Source organism: Osmerus eperlanus, chromosome 8, assembly GCF_963692335.1.
Source record: "Osmerus eperlanus chromosome 8, fOsmEpe2.1, whole genome shotgun sequence".
In the NCBI taxonomy this organism is placed as follows: Eukaryota; Metazoa; Chordata; class Actinopteri; order Osmeriformes; family Osmeridae; genus Osmerus; species Osmerus eperlanus.
The window spans coordinates 18,033,198-18,054,453 of record NC_085025.1 but is presented as its reverse complement, the minus strand read 5'-3'; the positions used below and the strand labels follow the sequence as shown (position 1 = coordinate 18,054,453).

General features: G+C 41.4%; 2 protein-coding genes across 2 annotated transcripts in view; both read left to right on the top strand.

The window, feature by feature from the left end:
• The first annotated feature begins 18 nt into the window (after positions 1 to 18).
• On the top strand, positions 19 to 15,994 carry dtl (denticleless E3 ubiquitin protein ligase homolog (Drosophila)). The gene is made up of 15 exons (XM_062468319.1): positions 19 to 213; positions 530 to 655; positions 743 to 835; positions 942 to 1,003; positions 1,643 to 1,763; positions 2,101 to 2,166; positions 2,254 to 2,369; positions 4,154 to 4,227; positions 4,315 to 4,418; positions 4,514 to 4,618; positions 13,749 to 13,861; positions 13,997 to 14,086; positions 14,310 to 14,448; positions 14,586 to 15,247; positions 15,513 to 15,994. Exons 1-15 carry the CDS (start codon positions 162 to 164, stop codon positions 15,576 to 15,578), a joined length of 1,989 nt encoding a protein of 662 aa, XP_062324303.1. The 5' UTR covers positions 19 to 161; the 3' UTR covers positions 15,579 to 15,994.
• Positions 15,995 to 16,705: 711 nt separating this feature from the next.
• Positions 16,706 to 21,256, top strand: part of ppp2r5a (protein phosphatase 2, regulatory subunit B', alpha isoform) — a 94,701-nt gene continuing 90,150 nt past the window's right edge. The window contains exon 1 of the mRNA XM_062468327.1: positions 16,706 to 17,770. Within this exon, the coding sequence (XP_062324311.1) occupies positions 17,623 to 17,770 (148 nt within the window). The 5' untranslated portion in view covers positions 16,706 to 17,622. The remainder of the gene's footprint in view (positions 17,771 to 21,256) is intronic.

The following is a 21,256-nucleotide window of genomic DNA, read 5'->3' as shown; positions in this document are numbered from 1 at the left end:
CCAATCCTATAGCGTGACGCAAGTTTAGCGGGGTATTCGGGTTTACTGTTCATGTTCATTCAGTTCGCGGGAAAGGGATGCAAGAAGGCGACCACCAAGACAATCATAGATCAACATAATACAAATCGGTAAATCGAGACGTTTTTGCTGGACCCGTTAAAATGCTGTTTCGCTCAATAGTAGACAGAGGAGTTAGTAAACGAAGGCGCAATGGTAAGACTTATGTTAAATGATCAACTAATGCTAATGTACACGGTCAGACTTGTAGTCAAATTAGCCAGCTAGCGAGTGGATGCCATTGTAAATTTGAGGTCGAGTGAAATGGTAGCGATATGATAGAGTCGAATGTATAAAGATCACCAATTGAAATCATGATCATACATGTTTTACAACGCTCAACTATATCGCTAAATGTATACATGCTAGTTGGTTTGGGCAGGGGGAGGAGTGATAACTAGCCTAGGTTGAGAACTAGTAGGTTTATTTACATGTAATTTTACCCAAGAAATTCTCTGGTCGTTCCGATTAGATTCATGCCCTGGATTCCACTTGACATCGCTTCTGGACTGCTTCCAGTGTTCCCAGCACGATGAGCACATCTCCAATGGGAATTTGGGGGAAGCAGTGCCGCCGTTTGGATGTGCCTTCTCGACTGGTATAATACCGTTGTAGAGTCAATGTACATACATTCACTTTCTTATATTTGTTTATGTTAACTGTGTCACGTTTTGGCCGTCTTTAGCCAGAGGGATGCAGGGTGTTCTGGCTGTGGCCAATGAAGAGGGAATAGTGAGGCTGTATAACACAGAAAACCGGAAAAGTCCAGTTCTCAAAGGTAATGTCGGCCGGTCTTCCACATATAGGCCCTTCTGCACTGGGTATCAGCATTAGTTTCTTCAAATAAATTTGTGTAATGACTAACTGAATTTCATATTCCTCAGAGTGGATGGCGCATGAGAATGCTGTCTTTGACATTGCCTGGGTGCCTGGAGAAACTAGCCTGGTGAGCAGATTTTCTCCTTTGGTCAACTCAAATGATTCAAGATTCAAGATATTTATTGTCACGTATACGGGTTAACAAAGTTAGTCGGTACAATGAAATTCTTATAGTGCAATGTCCTCCTTCCATATAATTACAATAAAAGAAAAATATACAAAAAAGAGAGAATAAATATTTGGGGTGTAACGATACACTCAGCTCACGATTCGATACATATTACGATACTGGGTGTACGATACAATATGTATCACAATATTTTGAACAGCATTTTTAATAAAAAACATTTGATTAACAGATGTATTTCCACATTAAACATTTTCAATAATTTTCTTTGTTGTACATACAATTTAGTGAATTCAGTTCAAGTGATTTCTGTGAATGCACGCATGACACGCAGAGTAGGTCGCGTGCTGGTAGCTCAACCAATAGCATCAAACGGACGTCATATTGTAAAAATATTGCCATAACTCTACGATACATATTGTACAGTTTTTGTATTGCGATATATTGTTCCACGATATATTGTTACATCCCTAATAAATATACAGTCAGAAGAATAAATATACAGTCAGAGAATAAATATACAGTCAGAGTGAGCATGTGAGAGTCCATGAGGTAAAGAAACTGTCGTGTCACCTCCAGGTTACTGCTTCAGGTGATCAGCTGGCCAAGCTGTGGGATGTGAAATCACAGAACCTCCTTGGCAGCTTCAAGGGGCACCAGTGCAGCCTCAAGTCGGTCTCTTTCACACAGCAGGAGAAATGTACGTTCCATACTGGTGTAGAATGTGTCTTTTGAGGTTCTTGCTGTTTAATTGTAACTTGTCTAACTACATGCTCTTATTGTTCTTCAATTTGGGACTTATTTGGTTTTCACAATGTATGCATCATGTTTGGCTACCCGCAATGTTTGGGGATATCTCGTTGTTATGATCAGTGACCTACCCACTTTTGTAAAACTCTCTTGGAAGTCGCTTAGGATAAAAGCGTCTGCTAAATATGTAAATGTAATGTGTCTGGTCTCTTGTTAGTAAGAATACCAATTTTCTATGACCATGTCTCCATCACAACAGTTGTATTTGTCTTCTTCCCTTTCTATAGCTGTGTTCTGCACTGGTGGCAGAGATGGAAATATTATGATCTGGGACACCAGGTGCAGCAAAAAAGGTATGGCCAACGACATCCAAAATGTTTTAGACGTTTTGCCCTAATTCCGTTTTTCAAGTGATTGCATACTGTTTTTTTCCCCACCAGATGGTTTCTACAGGCAGGTAAAGCAGATCAGTGGGGCCCACAACAAGATGGACACACATACCCCTTCTAAGATGAAGAAAAGACGGCCTGGCCAGCGTGGCAGAGCTCCTTCTGTGGTGAGTGACCTGAACACGGCCAGATTTGACTGTTCGTTTTATACTCGGGTCACATCCTTAGGAACTGGCTAGACGGCAAAGATTGTTATATATATATATATATATATATATATTAGGGCTGTCCCTGATTAAGATTTTCTTTGGTCGAACAAGACTCGACTAAAACGTCTGAAAATCGACTAATCGAAATTTGAAACGCTTTTTTTTCACACCAAAAAAAGTTTACAAACATTTTGCAGATTCAGATAGCCTACTAATAATAAGACTCGTACCACCAGTCCTGTTGTAACCGAATGCAGATGGTATTTAGTATCTCTTACAATGTACTACAAATTAAAAAATATTGTTTGTTTAACATGCAAATCATCAGAGCGCGCTTATCACTGCCTGAAAACTTGCAGCATGCGAACTTACGTAGAAGTTGAGTGGGGAACGATGCAACAGAGAAAGATTTTGTTGTCTTGGCCGGAGAAGATAATGTCATTCGATTTGGATGTGATTTTTATAATAGGCATATTCATTTTTCAACCCAGCGCGTTAGCATTAGCGAAGTAGGGCTAGGTCAACTTACGTTTTTCTGGTGGTAGGCTACATCATATTCGACGTCGAACTATAAAAAATAAACCGTTGTTTGCAGAGTTTGCATTCAACGTTTTTCGAGTCACCCGGTACTTTGTAAATGTACTTTAATGAAATGCTGCCATACCACAGATTTCTTAGCCATTTTGACTAATAACACAGACAAAGTAGGCTATGGCAGAGTTTGTAGTTCGGCAGCCAATTATGCTTGTGCCGTGTGCAAATTACCAAACCAAAACAAAGCGCAGATTAAGGAAAGGGAAAACAGTAACACCTTTTCTTTTAAATTTGCTTTATTTGTCTTAAATAATATAATCTACAATTTCTGTAGAACATTTCGTTAATTCAGCAATGATGACACAAGTGGGAATCAGATCTTACACTGCCATACGGCAGCTCGACTAAAAAAATCTTAATCGACCAAGAGCATATCGACCAGAAAATCAACTAGTCGACTGAGTGGGGACGTCAGTTAAACACGTTATTAACAACGTTAACGCAAACCCATTTTAACGGCATCAATTTTTTTAGCGCAAGATTAACGTTCTTTTTGGCCTAGCAAACTTTGTAGTTTTTTTCACATGCTGTTGCAACAACTACTGACGTTAGAAAAACTACAACACCACACCGGATCTAGCTAGACCGGAAACAAAACAACAGGCACGCCGCACACACTTGTTTGTGCTTGCGAGCTGGCTAAAGAGTAGTAGGCTAACGTTACATTTTGAGTGGATGGCGAGCGTGAGACGGCGAAATTGATGCCAATAAGATTCTGAATGGAAAGTTTACTTTTCAAAAGTTGCCAAATGGTTCCATTGACAAGACCAAAGTGATCTGTGTGTTTTGTCGTTGTGAACTGAGCTATCAACGCAGCACATCCAGTCTGAAATACCACTTGATGGCCAAGCACACAGCTGATGCAAATTCTCCGCTCCCTCGTCAAAGCCAGGCGATTGCAATGTTGTTTTCAATAAAAAAAACAAAAAACATTTGCACTAAGCAATCCGATCCACTTTTCCATGTTGATAAGAGCATTAAAATGAGAAAAAAGAATGGGACAAAAAGAAATCACGGGACATTTAGAATAGATAAAAATGAGCGATTAATCGCGAGTTAACTATGACATTAATGCGATTAATCGCGATTAAATATTTTAATCGTTTGACAGCACAAATATATATATATTTTGCTTGCTCCTCCTACAGGATTCCCAACAGAGCGTCACTGTTGTTCTGTTTCGTGATGAACACACCCTCATCTCCACAGGAGCTGTTGATGGGTAAGCCATAGGTCTTTGTCTCCCATATTGATAGGTACAAATGTATACACAATAATAATTGCAAAATTAATACATTTCCCTCACCAGAATTATCAAAATGTGGGACCTTCGAAAAAACTACACCGCACACCTCCAGGATCCTACACCGCTCCTAGCATACCCTTACCCAGGAGCCAGCACACGGAAGCTAGGTATGTTCTCTAACCTCAAATGGGATTTCAAGAGAGGGTGGAATGTGTTGCAGTTCACAAGAAAATAGTTATAACTTGTGTTGTTTGTGGTTCAGGTTATTCAGGACTTGTATTAGACTCCAGTGGAGCCAACCTGTTTGCCAATTGCACTGATGACAACATCTACATGTTTAACATCAGTGGGCTGAAAACTACCCCAGGTAAATAAGTGTTCTGTTGGAAGTCGCTGTATGTACCAGACACCATTCAGTGATACGCAACCTATTCTTTTGACTTTCTGTATAAAAATCAATACCTATTCGGTTGTGACGCTCTTTTCAGCCCTGTTTAGCGTATTTTTTTTGTCATTCATTACCATTTTCTACCATTAGATGGGGCTATGGAATATCTTCATTGATTGTAGTGTATGTGTGAGGGAATCAGGTGGCTGAGCGGTTAGGGAATCGGGCTAGTAATCTGAAGGTTGCCAGTTCGATTCCCCGCCGTGCCAAATGATGTTGTGTCCTTGGGCAAGGCACTTCACCCTACTTGCCTCGGGGGGAATGTCCCTGTACTTACTGTAAGTCGCTCTGGATAAGAGCGTCTGCTAAATGACTAAAATGTAAATGTGTCTTTAAGGGTGCTTTCACACCTATTAGTCCTTTTGCTTGGTCCGAATCAGTGATGAGTTACATTACATTTAGTCATTTAGCAGACGCTCTTATCCAGAGCGACTTACAGTAAGTACAGGGACATTCCCCCTGTTCCCCCGAGTTGCTACTTTGTTGCATTTTTCATTAGGTCCGGTTAGTGTTCACACGGTCCTGTGTTAATCGACATTTGGTCCACCGTGCGCTCAACTACTATTTCAGTTTATCACTGAAGAATTTGAATACCTCGCTATTCCACAAGCATCTCTGCAATATGATCATCAGCCCAAATTTGCAGAAGAGCCTTCACTTAATCATTTCCCATGTTTTCCCTCGACTCATTTTGCTGCTAATGAGCATCTGTCTCTGCCAAGTGTCAACATCCTTCTTCATCCCAGAATGCATTACATTTTGGTTTGCTTCCTATAATAAGTCATATATTAAGTCTGATTACGTTCACACCTAAAGCAAACCGAACCATGGTTCGGTCCCGTCTTTTTAGGAGGACCATGGTTAAGTTCTTTGGTCCGCACCAGAGTACGAATGCGTGTTCTCACCTCTCCAAACAAACCGGACTTACAGAGAAAATGGACCATGGTCCGATTGAAACAGACCAAACAGGTTAGGTGTAAAATTACCCTAAGGGTGCTTTCACACCCATTAGTCCGTTTGCTTGGTCCGAATCAGTGGATGAGTTGCTACTTTGTTGCATTTTTAATTATGTCCGGTTAGTGTTCACACGGTCCTGTTTTAAGCGAACCAACGTGTGTAAAAAAAACAATGACGTTTGAAAAAAACAATGACATGCGGTTGTACAGGTTGTTAATCTATTGGACAGAAAATGTGTGAGGGAAAATCACTTCCTTGTCATGAACAACAATGGAGCAACAGCAGCGTATTGCGATTACAATACTATCTTTAATTGTTATGAGTTGGTGTTGCAAGACACGGTTTTTGGGTTGCTCAATGGTCTTTTACTCAGGATTAAATCCAGGTTATCAAAACATGGGAATTATTTTTTTTTTGTCCGACTTTTCCGTCCGACTTTTCCATAGAACATCACGCACTTTTAGTTCGTTTTTTAACATTCAACCAACATTGGTCCACTGTGCAATGATGACTCTTTATTTCAGTATGTCACTAAATAATTGAAATACCTCGCTACTCTTATGTGTCTCCAAGTATCTCTGCAATATCATCAGCCCATATTTGCCGAAGAGCCTTCACTTCATCATTCCCCCACGTTTTCCCTCAACTAATGAGTGGCACGGCTGTCTCCGCCAATACAAGTGTCAATTCCTTTTTCAACCCACAATGGACTACATTTTGGTTTGCTTCCTGGAATAGGTCAATATTAAGTCCAATTACGTTCAGACCTAAAGCGAACCAAACCATGGTTCACTTGGAACCGGACCGAGTCCCGTCTTTTTAGGGGGACCATAGTTCGGTTGTTTGGTCCGCACCAGAGTTCGAATGCGTGTTCTCACTTCTCCAAACGAGCCGGACTTTCAGAGAAAACGAACCATGGTCCGATTGAAACGGACCAAACATGTCAGGTGTGAAAGCACCCTAAGTGTCACCCATTCAAAGGTTTTACATAAAGAACTAGAGAGAGTACAATTTCTGGGGAAATTGGGGAAAATATTTAGTAGAAAATCGCTCATTCATAAAAAGCTCACTGGTAGCGATCATTGTCAGTAACAACGCAAAATGCGATGTAGCCCTGTGTGGAGAAGCTGCCCCGGTAAATTGTACTACTACAGTACAGTACTAGACTGTGTTCGTCTTGGTAGCGATTGCGTTGGTTGAATTCAATTTAACGTTCCGTTGTACGGTTTAGGCTTAAATTAATTATTTTTATGAATAGATGGACAAAGTTTAGGCTGTGGCAATGGAGTTCAGGTTAGTAGTCACTAGTCAGATAGTTTCACCTATTAAAAGACTTTTGATTTAAGTAAGGGTAGTGCCAAACATGTTCTGTCGCCGTTTGACTAACAAAACAGGGCCCCGTTCGTCGTAAGGGTTGAAGCTAAGTTAATCAATTGTCCCTTTAGCCCGTTAACATTAGCGAGATGAGTGAGAACAGCAAATATCGGTTCGTCAACGGCTGATCCGCATCCAAATCATGTGGTTAATTTCAATCAGGCTAAACTTATCAGAGAAATTGCACGTGCACGTCCTACTTCAAAAGGCAGGAAAGGTCGATAACCAAAACCGTGATTTTCTAACGGTATGATGGCGGAAAAGACGAAAGAGAGAGCGGTGATAGGCTATCTCGCCATCCGCGCAAACTATTATAATGAGTCTCTATGAAGACAATGAACATATTATCATGGCTAAGTCAAACACCGCCACCGCTGCCAGAGCAAGACAAGCAGCTTGGCAAAAAATTGCCGATAAGCTAAATGCGAAAGTTTTGGGGAAATGTATAAGCTCATCTTAAGTGCCTCATTACACCAATCAATCAGATAACATTTCTTTAAATGTGCCTGCTGGCAGTAGGCTTAATGGAAATTAATAATCGAATGAGATCTTGCTAGCGAAAATAATGATCTCAACTCTTTCAGAATAAGTGGGCTAGATTAAAAACAAGGCCAAAGAGTATCTAATTGATACGAATTCATAGACACTTATGAGGATATATGTAGGCTACTGCGCTTATATCATGTACTATATATGTGTATATGCATGTAGGCCTATGTGTAAATCCCTCTTTGATTTCATTGACTGGGACATGGCCAGGGAATATGATGAATTGATTCATCAGCTGGTTAAGCGCCAAGTACACTTTTCTTACAGCAACGCATGCTGCGGCTTTGCCAATGTTTTCTGCATCGCCCATACTGTATAAAAATGTAGCCTATACCTGACGCAAAAAAACTCAAGGCTATACAGAGTCTGAAGCACAGTTAAAGTTTCAAGTAGCTTTATTGTCAATTTCTTCACATGTCAAGACATAAAAAGGAATCGATATGACGTTTCCCACTCTCCCACAGTGAAACATAAAAAGCACAGGCACAACAGATAAGACATTTCCTAAAACATAGCGTTACATATTCACATACAGCAGCATAAGCTCATAATAAAGCATAAAGCTTGCTGCGACGTGTGATATTTGCAATGTACGGCCCGAGAAGGTCTTGCAAATAAATGAGTCCTTGTCGGCTGAATCGATATCGCTCAAACAAGAACTCATCCGTGTGAAACAAAGGATCTTGGCAATCGCGAAGAACTCTATTGGTATGGAAAGCTAATCGAACTAAAATATAGCTCCTTGGTCTGGGTCTCTCAAAAAGGGAGCTGCCATGTTATTTTTCGGGGGTGTGGCAAGCTTATCCAGCTACACTTACGTTAGCCTGATCTGGAGCAGGTTAGTGCTAATTGATATGTTACTATGGTGATTTATCGAAAGTTGCTTCCACGAACCAAAAAGAGGGGCGTTTTTTATCTTAGCCTGAAAATTAGCTCGCTAAACCGCTTAGCGAGCTACGACGAATACCCCCCAGCTGTGTGGAGATGTTTTTGTTAGCTACTATACTAGTGCAGGGCTCCAGACTAACTTTTTTTACTAGGAGCACCGTAGCCCCTGACTGAAAATTTTAGAAGCGCAAGCAGAAAATTTAGGGGCACACCTTTAAAATCGACCTGCAATGCAATTATTAATGTAACCAGAGAGGGTACAATTTCTGGGTAAATTGTGGGGTGTGCTTACGTCAGTTGCAGATGGGTCATTTTTACAACTGATATACAGCGACGCACCACACAAGCTTGAGTTTAAATACATTATCTAATGTGACATTACATACTGTATGCAAGTCTTAGCTATGCCTTAAATGTATGATGCACTTATCAATCAGTCCTCCTAAAAGGGGAGATTTTAGACCCTTTTTAGGGGTGCTCAAGCACCCCCCCCAAAAAAAAAAAAAAAAAAACTTATTGTTTATTATCATTTGATGCTGGTAGTCCTTAGTTTTTTCATTCATGCAATATTTTGAATAATAATACATAAAGATTTATTAAGGGATTTATTAACAAGGGGGTTTAGCACTAGGCTGCAAGGCACTGTATTCATGTCACATTCTCATTGGGGGCTGAGCACCCCTGAAGGTCTGATCCTAATATCGCCCCAGTCCTACACCACACTTGCTGAGCAACAGCGCAAACACATGCAGGGATACAGTAGCTAACAACGCTAGTGCTAAATAAGTATTTAGCTGCTTGGCTCCATGACGCCGGGTAAGAAGGGCTCGTGAGACAGCTCACCAAAAGAACGAAGGGGAACCCACTTGTCTGGCGGATAAAGACATGTTCGTAGGAACTTAGCGAAAAATAGCCTAAACATTCCAATACTTTTAGCTAAGGTACTAATGCTGAGGGCTCGCTGATATCGCTGTCTTACTAGAACGTGGTATCTATGCGTCGTTGCTGACGTTGTGCACACCCAATAAATTCCAAATTTGTTGGTCGCACATGCGCGAGTACTTGTAAAAAATGCTCGCACTGTCTCAAAAACTGATCGCAAAATGCGACCATTTGGTTGCAGTCTGGAGCCCTGTAGTGTGTCTTGCTAAGGCTACAGTCAGGGGCGTAGCCAGGACATTATTTCTGGGGGGGCCAGCTCTGGCCAGTCTTTTATTTGGGGTGGCACTAGATTGTCAAAAACTACTATTTTAAAACTCACACACTGCATCCCTCAGAGCAGCAGTTTTCTAACGGTATCCAGTGGTTAGCTGCTAGTCTCCATTGAAGCGTTGTCAGAATGCAGGTACGTTGGTTTGTGTCTTGCGCTGTTGATGGGGGCGTGGCCCAACATGTTGCGAATATGGGGCTTGTAGCATAAGTGACAAATGCCAATATAAGACGACTATATAAAAAAATACTAATGCATTTATTTCAGCTTTATACCGTTTCTGTCCAGGAAGGTTTATAAAAAAGAATAAAAGCCCCCCCCCCAACCTTTTTGTGAGGTTGGGGGGGGGGAGGGGGGCGGCAGGGCCATTCTCTGACCAATGGTGGCCGTGGCCCCCCTTGGCCACCACGTGGCTACGACCCTGGCTACAGTACAGCGTTGCAGTGAGCTACACTGGTTTGAAACCACAGGTAATAATAATTTAACCAACAAATAGTTTACTTGTAATCTATTGTCATAATAAATCCTACAACGAAAATGTATTAGTGAGGAATGTTTATTGAAAACAGATGCATCAAAGACCGCTGTAGTATGTGTTGCCCGGGCAACAGAGGCTAATGTCATGATGCTAATGCTTCAGTGAAATAGTAGCCTACTGTTTCCGAAAGTACATGTACTTCCTTAATAATATCAGCCTATGTTGTACATTACACTTCAAAATTGTGTTTCATATCACACAGAGTAAATAGTTATCACCCTGGCCTCTTTGCTTGTGGCGTTTCTGCAGCTGCCTTGCAGTAAAGCAGATAGCTTAGCTATCTCCCAGAAGTTAATGAGCTGCTAAACTAATGTTCTGCTTAAGGTAGTCACGCGTGTTTTCGTGACGTTAGTGGCGTTAGCAACGTCAGTGACTGTGGCTAGCAAGTTAGCCACCGTTAGCTTCACCTTTCGACACAAAAACGTAATTTCTACTTAAACCATGCAACGGAACGTAAATAAAAATACAAGCCACTCAATCGCTACCAAGACGAACCTTTTGACAGCGATGTTGTATATATTGACTGATGCTTGGGGGGGCAAAAAGAAATTATAATAATATATATGTGAGTGAACAATGGTTGTGCTCGCCGAAGGCGTGAGCACACCCAATAATAACTAGAGAGGGTACAATTACTGGGGAAATTGTATGGTGTGCTTGCTTGCGTCGGTTGCAGGTGGGTCCGTCCCCTTAAGTTTTTCTCTTCTAGTGACATTTTTCAACCATATAGCCTACTCATATTGCGTAATTCATTAAGAACCCCCTTTGAAACAAACTACTGTAACAACGTTGTCACCGGCAGTATTTCAGATGGAATCGCGATTCAAACAGTACCATCTGCCAACTGAAAATATGCCCCCAAAAACGTAAATAAGCTTGACATCTATTTAGGGAGAATTGGCTAATTCAAAAGAGGTTCGCTATGAGCAAGCTAGTTGCGGTGGCTAGCCAAACTTCACTGAGTGAGGGGATTGTTTAAAAGTGCCGGAAATGAGAATGTTTCTTTTGACATAAAGTTTAGGCTGTGGCACTGAAGCCAGCGACGCACCACACAAGCTTACACAACGTTACATTACTTACTGTACATGCAAGTCTTGATTTGTTCTAAATGTATATGTATGATGCTGCTAGTACACCACGGCATGATACTCGCTGTGCAACAGCACATCTATGCACGTTGTATCCATGCGTCGTTGCTAACGTGTGCTGACGTTGTGACGAAGGCTAGCACTGAGTACCCTTTGTTGACACAAGGCACTTTTTGACACAAAAACTTAAGTTCAGCCTAAACCGTGCAACGGAACGTAAATCCCAATAGAAGCAACGCAATCGTGACCAAGACGAACGTTTTGACACCGACGTTGTCTATGTAGTCCAAATATGATCCTTAGGGGTGGGATAATAATAATAAGATATATGTGAGAGAACAAAGGTTGTGCCCTTGCCGAAGTCAAAGCACACCCAATTAGCAAGCAAGTTATAAATATATGTAATGCATTTATTTAGCAGACACTTTTATCCAAAGCTATTTGAACCGGCTTCCTATATCTGCAGGAAATCGACCACTGAGCTATACTAACCCAGTCTTAAATACTTTGTTACTGTGGTCAGCCAATTATCATGTTAACTTTTACCGAATCCCGTAGGAAGGACGGCAAAAACATATTTTCCATCTACAAATGCCTTGAACGCGTTTCTGTGTCCTTCTTTCAAAATTAATGCGCTGTCGAAGTCTTCTGAAACAGAATCGATGGTAGAATCATCACATCTCAGCTCTCCAGCGGCAGCCATGTTTGTTGAAAATTAATTCAACCCAAGTGCTCTTTGGTGACGTGGTTGATTATGTTACTGTTGATCATCTGTCCATCGTTTAAAGTCCGCCCTGACAATTTGATTGGTCCGAACAGCTCTTGTTCGGACATAGTTTTTCCCCAACCGAGCGACCCCAGACCCAACTTCCCGACCAATTTTTTTGTGGGTGGGGCTAAGTTTGGCTGGCACCCAGGCTATACAACGGAGGGAAAAGCAAAACAAACCAGGTTCCTCTACGAGTGAATACGGCACATTGAATATGACATGTAAATTCCGATAGCGTCAGTAATCTTTTGGGCCCTGTTTGTATGTGTATCTAATGGCTGGTTAAGCACTGTAGGGAGAACTTAAAAAAAAAAATGTTTTGTCTCGTTCCAGTGATTGGCACACCTGGGTGATAGCGTCGGATATTTGTAGTCATTTAGCACATGCCAGATGCGTTATATGCGTTAGCATGTTAGATGTATTTCCACTCACATACCCCACAATCAGTAAAAAGCACTGCTTATTCAAAAAAAAAATGTATTTGATTATGCGTAACTGCTTCATCGAAACGTCTAAACAATTGGAATAACACACATATTGCATATATAAATCACAAGAATAAACAGTAAAAATACAAGTTTATTAAATAAAATGATTTAATAAAAATGTTTACGTTTGAATTTTGGCAGCGTACGCAGTGCCTACCCAGATTGCACGTCACTGCCCAGAACTGCTGAACAACGCCAACACACAGTGCTTGTCTTATCCATAGATATATATAAAGGCTAGATGTCTCGTCCGCGTTGCCGGCCAACGGAGTCGAACGTCCGCACATGGTGGCCATCTTGCTACAGTCAACTCGCTCACCCATAACATTGTGTTGATGCTACATGTACTTTTTAAATGACCAGAACTTGCTCAATTTTCAACCGATTTTCAAACGGTTTGGTTTGTTATCAACATCAGAGATGTCGTTATGGTCATTTAAAAAGTACATGTAGCATCAACACAATGTTATGGGGGAGCGAGTTGACTGTAGCAAGATGGCCGCCATGTGCGGACGTTCGACTCCATTGTCCGGCAACGTGGACGAGACATCTAGTCTTTTTATATATCTATGGTCTTATCCACCACTCTCTCGCCTGTACTACTGTAACTGAATGGGAAACCAAAGTTTTCCCAAATTTTCAATCTTAAAAAGGCCGGCGGGTCCTCTATCTCTCGTGGGTTGCCCGACTCGCCATACTCGTCCTTAGTGCTGTTAGCTAGCCTATCTCTGACTCATGGCGGTGCCAATCAAAGTATCTAAAGAACACGAGTATCTAACAGTAGTTCCGCATTACATTAATTAATTTGCACGCAAGTTTTATTTATTTTTATACCGTGTATTCTCCGTGTAATTTCATGTACCGAACCGTGACGCCCGTACCGTACGGTTCGGTACGAATACATGTACCGTTCCACCCGTAATGGATAGAATGAGATTAAAACATCATGCACATGTATTTGTAATGTGAATTTGCATCAGACAGTTTCTGAGTTTATTAAACATGCAGAGTAGCATAGTACAAGAGGCTAGAAAAAGTAATACCACCTTCGAAATGTTATCAATTATCTGCGGTAGAATTACTGTTCTTGAAGAAATACAATTTTATGACTATTCTCCTAAAAAAAATTCTACCAACTGAGCTTGAAGTAGTTTTTCATGTGCCTCTGTGTTTATCTGTCTTCTACAGTGGCTCTCTTCACTGGTCACCGTAACTCTTCATTTTATGTCAAGTCTTCCGTCAGTCCTGATGACCAGTTCCTGGCTAGTGGCTCAAGTGACCATCACACATACATATGGAAGGTATTTTACTGTCCTTAAAAAGCATGCTAGTATGTGCCATTAACATCTAGCATTAAATTATCAGTATATGGCTGGTACTTCCTATGGCTACAAACATATTATTTCACTTATTTATTTAATGTGATTGCTTTTTAGATCTCAGACCCAAAACAGGCCACTATGATGCTTCAGGGCCATAGCCAGGAGGTGACCTCGATTGCATGGTGCCCCACAGATTTCACAAAGGTGAGATATTCCTTTTTCTAGTAGAGTTTGACTTTCTGTACAAGTTTATACTCTCTACGTCAAACACTTTGCACTGCGTTTGTCATTTATTCAGCCTCCCAGGAACTGATACTCTCTTTGATTGGCAGAAAGTTATCGTGGTTTGTTACATTTGCTTTGTTACAATTTATTTGAAGTGGTCAGGTAATTGTGTCACTGTGTAACCTTCAGCCCTGTCTTACAGATTGCTTCCTGTTCTGACGACAATACTGTACGGATCTGGCGTTTGGACCGGGGAATGGACGGGGCTAAATCATCTGTGGCAGGGGCCAATCTAGTTGGCTGGGCCTGTCCTGGTCCTACCTCCACTGTAGCAAGCTCAAGTGAGTTCTGTTATTTGTCTGTCGAGTTGGGGCTGGCAGGCACCATTTTGGTTTACTCATTTTTGAACATGTTTGGGCATTGTTAAAGGTAGAACACTTGATAAATTTTTTCAATGTAAACTGTCTCTTTCTTAAAGGGCCCTTGAACCAGGCTGAGCACACGCCACCTAAGAACCCTAGGACAGAGAATTTGGGAGGCCTATCATCTCCCCAACCTGCTGCCTGTGCTCCTAGTGGTGCCGCTCTGCCCCTGCCATCCAGTACCAGCTCACCCACACAGGCTCAGGGGGCCAAGGCCAACCGCCCACACCTACGGACGCCCACTTCCATCAGACAGTGGTGTTCACACACCGCTCCAATAGAGCAGGCCAGTCCTCCTCTGCGGCAGGTGCTCAGCCCATGTCCCCAGAGCCCTGCGCCTGGCACACCACCCTCAGAGAGGAGGGCCAAGCGCAGGCTGGAGACTGGTTCTGGAGATTTAGGAAGTTGTGGGGGCATGAGGAATTGTGACTGTGTCACAGAGCTTTACCCCGCTGCCAAGAGAAGCCGGCCACTGGTTGGTGTGTGTTGTGCTCAAGAAGGACCCCAGGCAGGAACAGAGAAGATCTTGGAAGGAGAAGAGCTCCACATGCAAGACCAGAAGCCGTTCAGACAGGCAGATAAGGAGAACAGCTCCCTGGGAGTGGTGGACTGGTTGTCAGTGATGGGCCGGAAGTTGAAGGAAGGACCTGGAGGGCCAAGCAGTCCCAAAAGTCCCAGTGCCTCCAAAAGGCAAGATGGCAGAACACCACCCTCACCGGTAAGCACACAATACTCCCAGTCCAAGCTAGCCACAAATTAATAAAGTTGATGAGATTTAAATTAACGTTCACCATCTCTTTGCGGCGTGTTTGAAAGTTGCAAGACACGTATCCTCATTATTTAATTGCTCTTTGCTTGTCAGGCTTATGTGTAGAAAGTCCTGTGTGTGTTGTGTGTAAACCGTATCAAGTATGTATGATATAGTAATTAACACTATAATTATAAATAAAGTCATTTACTCTCTTTTTTCTTTTCTCCTTCAGTCATTGAGTTCCCCAAATGCCATGAAGAAGATATCCTCCTATTTCCAGAGAGTGACCCCTAACTGACAACATTCTCCGGCCTTAAATCAGTTAGGGATTATATTTTCCTTAAATGTACATTCTTTAAACGTTTTGTGCCCATATTTAAATGTGTACCTATTTTAATTGGTATCACAATTAAACATATCAATATTTTTTTAAAGATCTCCATAGTCTTTACATTCAATGGATACAATATGTGGTAACCTGAAGATGAGTGGTTTACTCATCAAAGATTGCCACATGGTCTGAGATTCCCAATCCCATTTCCTTGTTTTGTGCATGAATTTTGTATTTTGGCCTTGAACTTTTACACCATATATTCATTGTCATACAGGGCACCATTTATGATTCAATGTTTGTAATGTACATATTGATAACTGATTGCTTGTGTATTGCTTGAACCAAAGCTACGTTTCATGGATTAAACAAGCTATTTGATATTCATTTTCAATGTAATCCTTTCAAATTGCTATATTGTTAAAAAAATATATCGTTTTTTAATTACAATTTTGAAGTATTGACAGTCAAATGTTTGTTACTCAGTTATAAAAAGCTAAGAAATTGTGGCAATTGTAGCCCAAACCGTAGAATTACCTGCAATGTGTCCAGCAACAAACCATCTCACCTGGCTGAACTCAACTGAAGACTGACACTTTCAAGCCCATTCCTGTCAGTAGTATTCCTTGACTCTCCTTTTGTCTGCCACTTTGATGGTTTTATGTTTGGAACAAAACTGTCTTGGCTGGCTTCTCTTATAACTTGTTTATTTACATGGCCTTTTCCTGAACCCTCTACTTCTTCTGCCATCGACTTTTCTTTCTTTTTTACCAATTGGGATTATGGTATTTGAGATGCAATATTTGACTTCTAATTTGAATTTAAATGCTTGTTCATAAATTATCACATGTGGAAGTGAGTATTTGCATTTCTTTGATTGAAACTTATGTATTACGTTTCACAACAAAATCTTACATGTGAGTTGTTTTTTTTGAATACATCAAATAACTATACAGTAGGTTGTGGATAATTACATTTGGGATTAAGTTTATTTATTAGGTTTTAATATATTAAATAACTTGATTGGTTCAAAAGTACAAAACTGTCTACATTTTCATTGGGTTATGGAAGTGTCTGTCAATGACGTACTCACGCGTCACCCCCGAATTCTACAACGACGGGGCGACAGTTTATGATTGTCTATGGACTCGTCAGCTCATTGTGGAGGTCTATTGCATGATTCAGGCGTTTATATTGGAAAAAATCCGATATTCAGTACAGTAACTATTGATTTTTGTTGCCTCATTTCACCAACATCAGACTATCACAAAAGCAAGACCGAGTGTGACTCCATTGGTGCTGTGCTGCTTCCTCCCTTTCGATCGTTAGCTAACTAGCAGCTTCTACCAGTTCGAGGTTTCCAGACCACACGGCCAGGTTACTTGTATTTGGACCAACCGTCTGCACGGAATAGCTAGATATTTATTTTTAGAAACTGCAATAATTTAATAACTATTGTTTTCTTTAGTTTGCAACTTTTCAAACCAGGAAGCTAGGTAACTTTACTCTGAACTTTGCGTGTGGTGTCATTGAGTCAGCAACCTGGCTAGCAGTAGCATTACAAGCTAGCTAAGCTGTTTTTCCTGTCTAAAGCTAAGTGTTCATGCAATGATAGCAACAGGTAGCTAGATGTTTAGCAATTATGATCCCGTCAACGTACACATTCAGATAGGTCGTTGTTGTTGCAGTTTCTTAGAGCTGTCACACCTGCACCTATTCAGTCAGTTGAATGTCATGAGTTTCCTGGCTTAATGCAAGTAGTTTTGTAAACAGCTCGCGGGACTATCAACAAGCGGAGCAGACCGAATGATGCGGGTTGTGGAAATTGACTAGCGAGCGACCGACCACGGTGGATCGTACAAGGATAGTGCTGCCTCAACAAGCCTGCTGGGTGATCAGTGGTTTTAACTTCAAGAACATTTCTGATGCACACGGGAGAATATCCGAGGAAAACCCGTTTGTTGTAGTCAGGTGTACTTGCCAGAAATCTTTCAATTGTTGGTGAATCAAAATGTCTGCTATCTCTGCGTCTGAGAAAGTGGACGGGTTCACCCGAAAATCAATGAGGAAGGCCCAGAAACAGAAAAAATCCCAAGGTTCTTCCCAGTTTCGAACTCAAAGCGCCTTGGTCGAGCTTTCACCCTTGCCACAGCTCAAAGGTAAGACGATAAATGGCCAAATAAACGTGTAAGAAAATGAGATTTTGTGTTATTAGTGGGGATATTTTTTTTACAAGTGACGAGTTATATCTGTATGAAAATACATTTCTCTTTTCGGTTGGGTATTTGGAAGACAAATTATTGATCATACATAAGCTGTGTAGCCTTAACATTACAGGAGCGTTCTTGGAACGGAAATATTAGTTCTTTGGAGGCAGCGGTATGCTGTTAAGGTGTCTTCAGTTCGGCGGATCATATTGAAATACCTGCAACTGGCTAATCTAGTGAGCGTAATAGCACTTACGTTGATTATACTATTGGTATCAGTTGGTGGACTGTATGTCATTGACTCATAAATGTATTCACCTTTCCCCTAGAGGCTAAAGACTTCACATGGAAATTAAGCGTATGATTTGACAAGTGCACAGACTTAAACAGCTTACAGAGAGAAGCCTGCATAGTCCTTCAGATACCTCGCACAGTTCTGGGTAGGGCTAATAACCCACCCATCCCATGTCATGTGTCAGTAAACAGTGTCAGATCTTTGGAACTGTTGTAATGACCAGGGGTGCAGACATGTCACATGCTTAGCTTTGAGAAGGCAAGGTATTTTCCATTAAAGACTTTAGTGTGTGAAAGATCTTGCGCTGGCCCATATATGTGAAACAGTATGCTATAAATATGGCAGTTGTTGATTTAGGATTGGCCCTTCTCATTTATTTGGTTGTTGCGGCCCTGCTACACTCGCATAGTCACAGGTGTTGAGTCTCGTGTTCACTTTCAAGGTATAGAGCTGGGTTTTTATCTGAGGGGCGTGTGTGTGTTGACTATCAGTATCAAGATCCAGCTCTTGGGAGAGCCTTGACAGTCATTTCCCATTTATCAACTATGAATTATTGGGAGAAGTGACCAGATAAAAGGTTTAACCCAAGCCATGTTGTTCCTTTAGATGGTGGCTCTGCCTTGAATCTAACTAGTAGGTGAATCTCAGCGGGTTCAGCTGCCATAGCAAACATTGTGATGCTAAAGCATGTGCCTGAAAGTGAAATGTTAATGTATTCAGCAATGACAAATGTGTCTCTGAAGACAATTACAAATTGTGCTTGTTTTAACCTTAAAGGTGGCTGCAAGCAGGATTCTCTGAATACTTTTTTAGCAGATGCAATCATACCTGTGTTATTTTGATGGCAAAAATGCAATTTGTTTTTGTTACTTGATTGGTCAAGTTCAGACAAGCAAGAGTACCCGGTGTTTCCGTCAGGATTTTTTTTTAGCAGTGGGGGCAGGCCTGTCTGAAAAAAAATTGGGTCACATGACCCAAAGGTTCATAATGAACCATCGTTGTGTTTACCCAATTTTACCCAATACAAAAACAAATACAAATTATTTTCTTTTAACCTTTGCAATGTGCGGGGTCTGAGACAGCCCAACGGTTAAAAGAAAAGGCTTCACTTTGTTTTTGTATGTAGTAAATTTGTTGCAATACAACGGTGGGTCACAATGACTAATGGGTCAGAATGACCCAAAGATAACACAAGGGTTAAATGGTTATACACACAGTGCTGTCGAACCGCTGTCTTTGAACATGTTGCTATGGTGTTAGTAGGCCTAAGCGTGAAATACGAGAGGACACATACAACTAGCCCGTTTTTAAGGCTCCAACATGCACGTTGTGCTCCCATGAAAGGCAAGTTCCGCCATGCAGGTATTACTACACACGACAGAATTTTGTTTGAAGTTTTGTAAAACGATCCCACACTGCTAGTTCGGCTCTGTCTGGTTTTCTATTGAATTGCATAAGGGAGCATTACAGTCTAGCGCTACAGTGCTGCACTGATCAAATCCCGTTATTGCATGCCCTTAAAATAGGTCATATTATATCAAACTACTTGTCGACAACAGAAATATATATATATTTTTTTTTTTTTGTCTACGTTGTTGATAACATCGACAAATCGAATGCGTCTTACATAAACCGAGTTTACCAAATAAACAGGAAAGTAACTGACATGCCTGGCTTAAATTCGTTTTGCGGAACATGCCCCTGGTCACTTCAAAGTAAAAACACTGTGCATTGAAACACCGTGTGCAGACCCGATCAGCTCCGCAGACGCGTTCGGTGTTAATAAGGGGTCAAGAAAGGTTTGTCTTGTCAATGTTTGGTTTATTGTTTGAAATGAATTCTTTACTAATGTCAATGGGCCTCATTCTCGAACGCAGCTAAGAAGAATTTAAGAAGTAATTTCTTCTGAATTGGATTTAGGAAAACATTTGGCATTCATGAAAGTTTTCTCATCTGGGATTTGTTCTGAACTTCAGAAGACTTTCCGAACTTGAAATAGCAGTCGTAAATCGGCCAGAGTTGTCTCAAATGCGATTCGTTAAAAAACCACAAGGGGAATCGCATTTAACCCTTGTGTTATCTTCGGGTCATTCTGACCCATCAGTCATTGTGACCCACCGTCGTATTGCGACAGATTTACAGCATACAAAGACAAAGTGAAGCATTTTCTTTTAACCGTTGGGCTGTCTCAGACCCCCCACATTGCAAAGGTTAAAAGAAAATTATTTTTATTTGTTTTTGTATTGGGTAAAATTGGGTAAACACAACGATGGTTCGTTATGAACCTTTGGGTCATGTGACCCGAAGGCAGCACGAGGGTTAAGAAAACTCTGTGTTACAAGTGTTAATAGGTGCGTTCGACATGAACTGACTTCATGCAGCGCTGCAGCCGGCTGCAGGTGGCTGACTTGAAACAATGAATTCTGGTTAGACTTTTTGTCCGACTTGAGACGGCGCCGAGGCTAGGTCACTGTGACGTAGCCATCAAAGTACCGCGATATCGATTCGAGAACTGCCGGCTGTGTAGCCGAGCGCATTTTCTCAAGAGCAACTGCAAGGGTTCCAATGACGACACAGCTATTTCATGATTGGCCAGACTCACACACGACAACTTCGACGTCAACGCAGCAAACCACGAGAAGCTGGAATGTCCGACTTCACAGAGCCGTTTTCAACTCCTCCCCGACTGCAAGCAGCTACTCTCGCCGGTCGTTTCATGTAGCCGCAGTCCATGTCGAACGCACCTAATGAATTTGTGAGAAATCGTTGGTGATTGCGTTCACATCAACTCTACAGACATCCTCGGATTATAATAATTTACCTTGCTTAGTGTGCACACTATTAGATCCAGTGGAAACAATTCCACTGCTCATCTTACTGGTATGATGTTGTATGTGACAAATAAAACCTTTAAATTGGACTTGAACATCATATAAATTCAACCAGGCCATCCAATTATCACTGATCACTCGACCTATTTAAAGGGACGAGTGTGCACCCTAGGCATACAATATGGCACAATTGCTTTTCGCTTGGACATAACGTGCGTTCCTGTTGCTTTCCTAATTGTGTCGATTCTGACTGCACACGTCACTGCTGTTGCGTGCCCTTATAAGGAGCTGTCGGGGTGTGTATGTATGCAA

Bases quoted from the DNA above. Each gene is read 5' to 3' on its own strand.
- dtl (XM_062468319.1), top strand. From the start codon at position 162: ATGCTGTTTCGCTCAATAGTAGACAGAGGAGTTAGTAAACGAAGGCGC. The intron at 1,004-1,642 runs GTGAGCAGATTT...TGTCACCTCCAG, and splicing joins TGCCTGGAGAAACTAGCCTG to GTTACTGCTTCAGGTGATCA. The intron at 4,619-13,748 runs GTAAATAAGTGT...TGTCTTCTACAG, and splicing joins TGGGCTGAAAACTACCCCAG to TGGCTCTCTTCACTGGTCAC.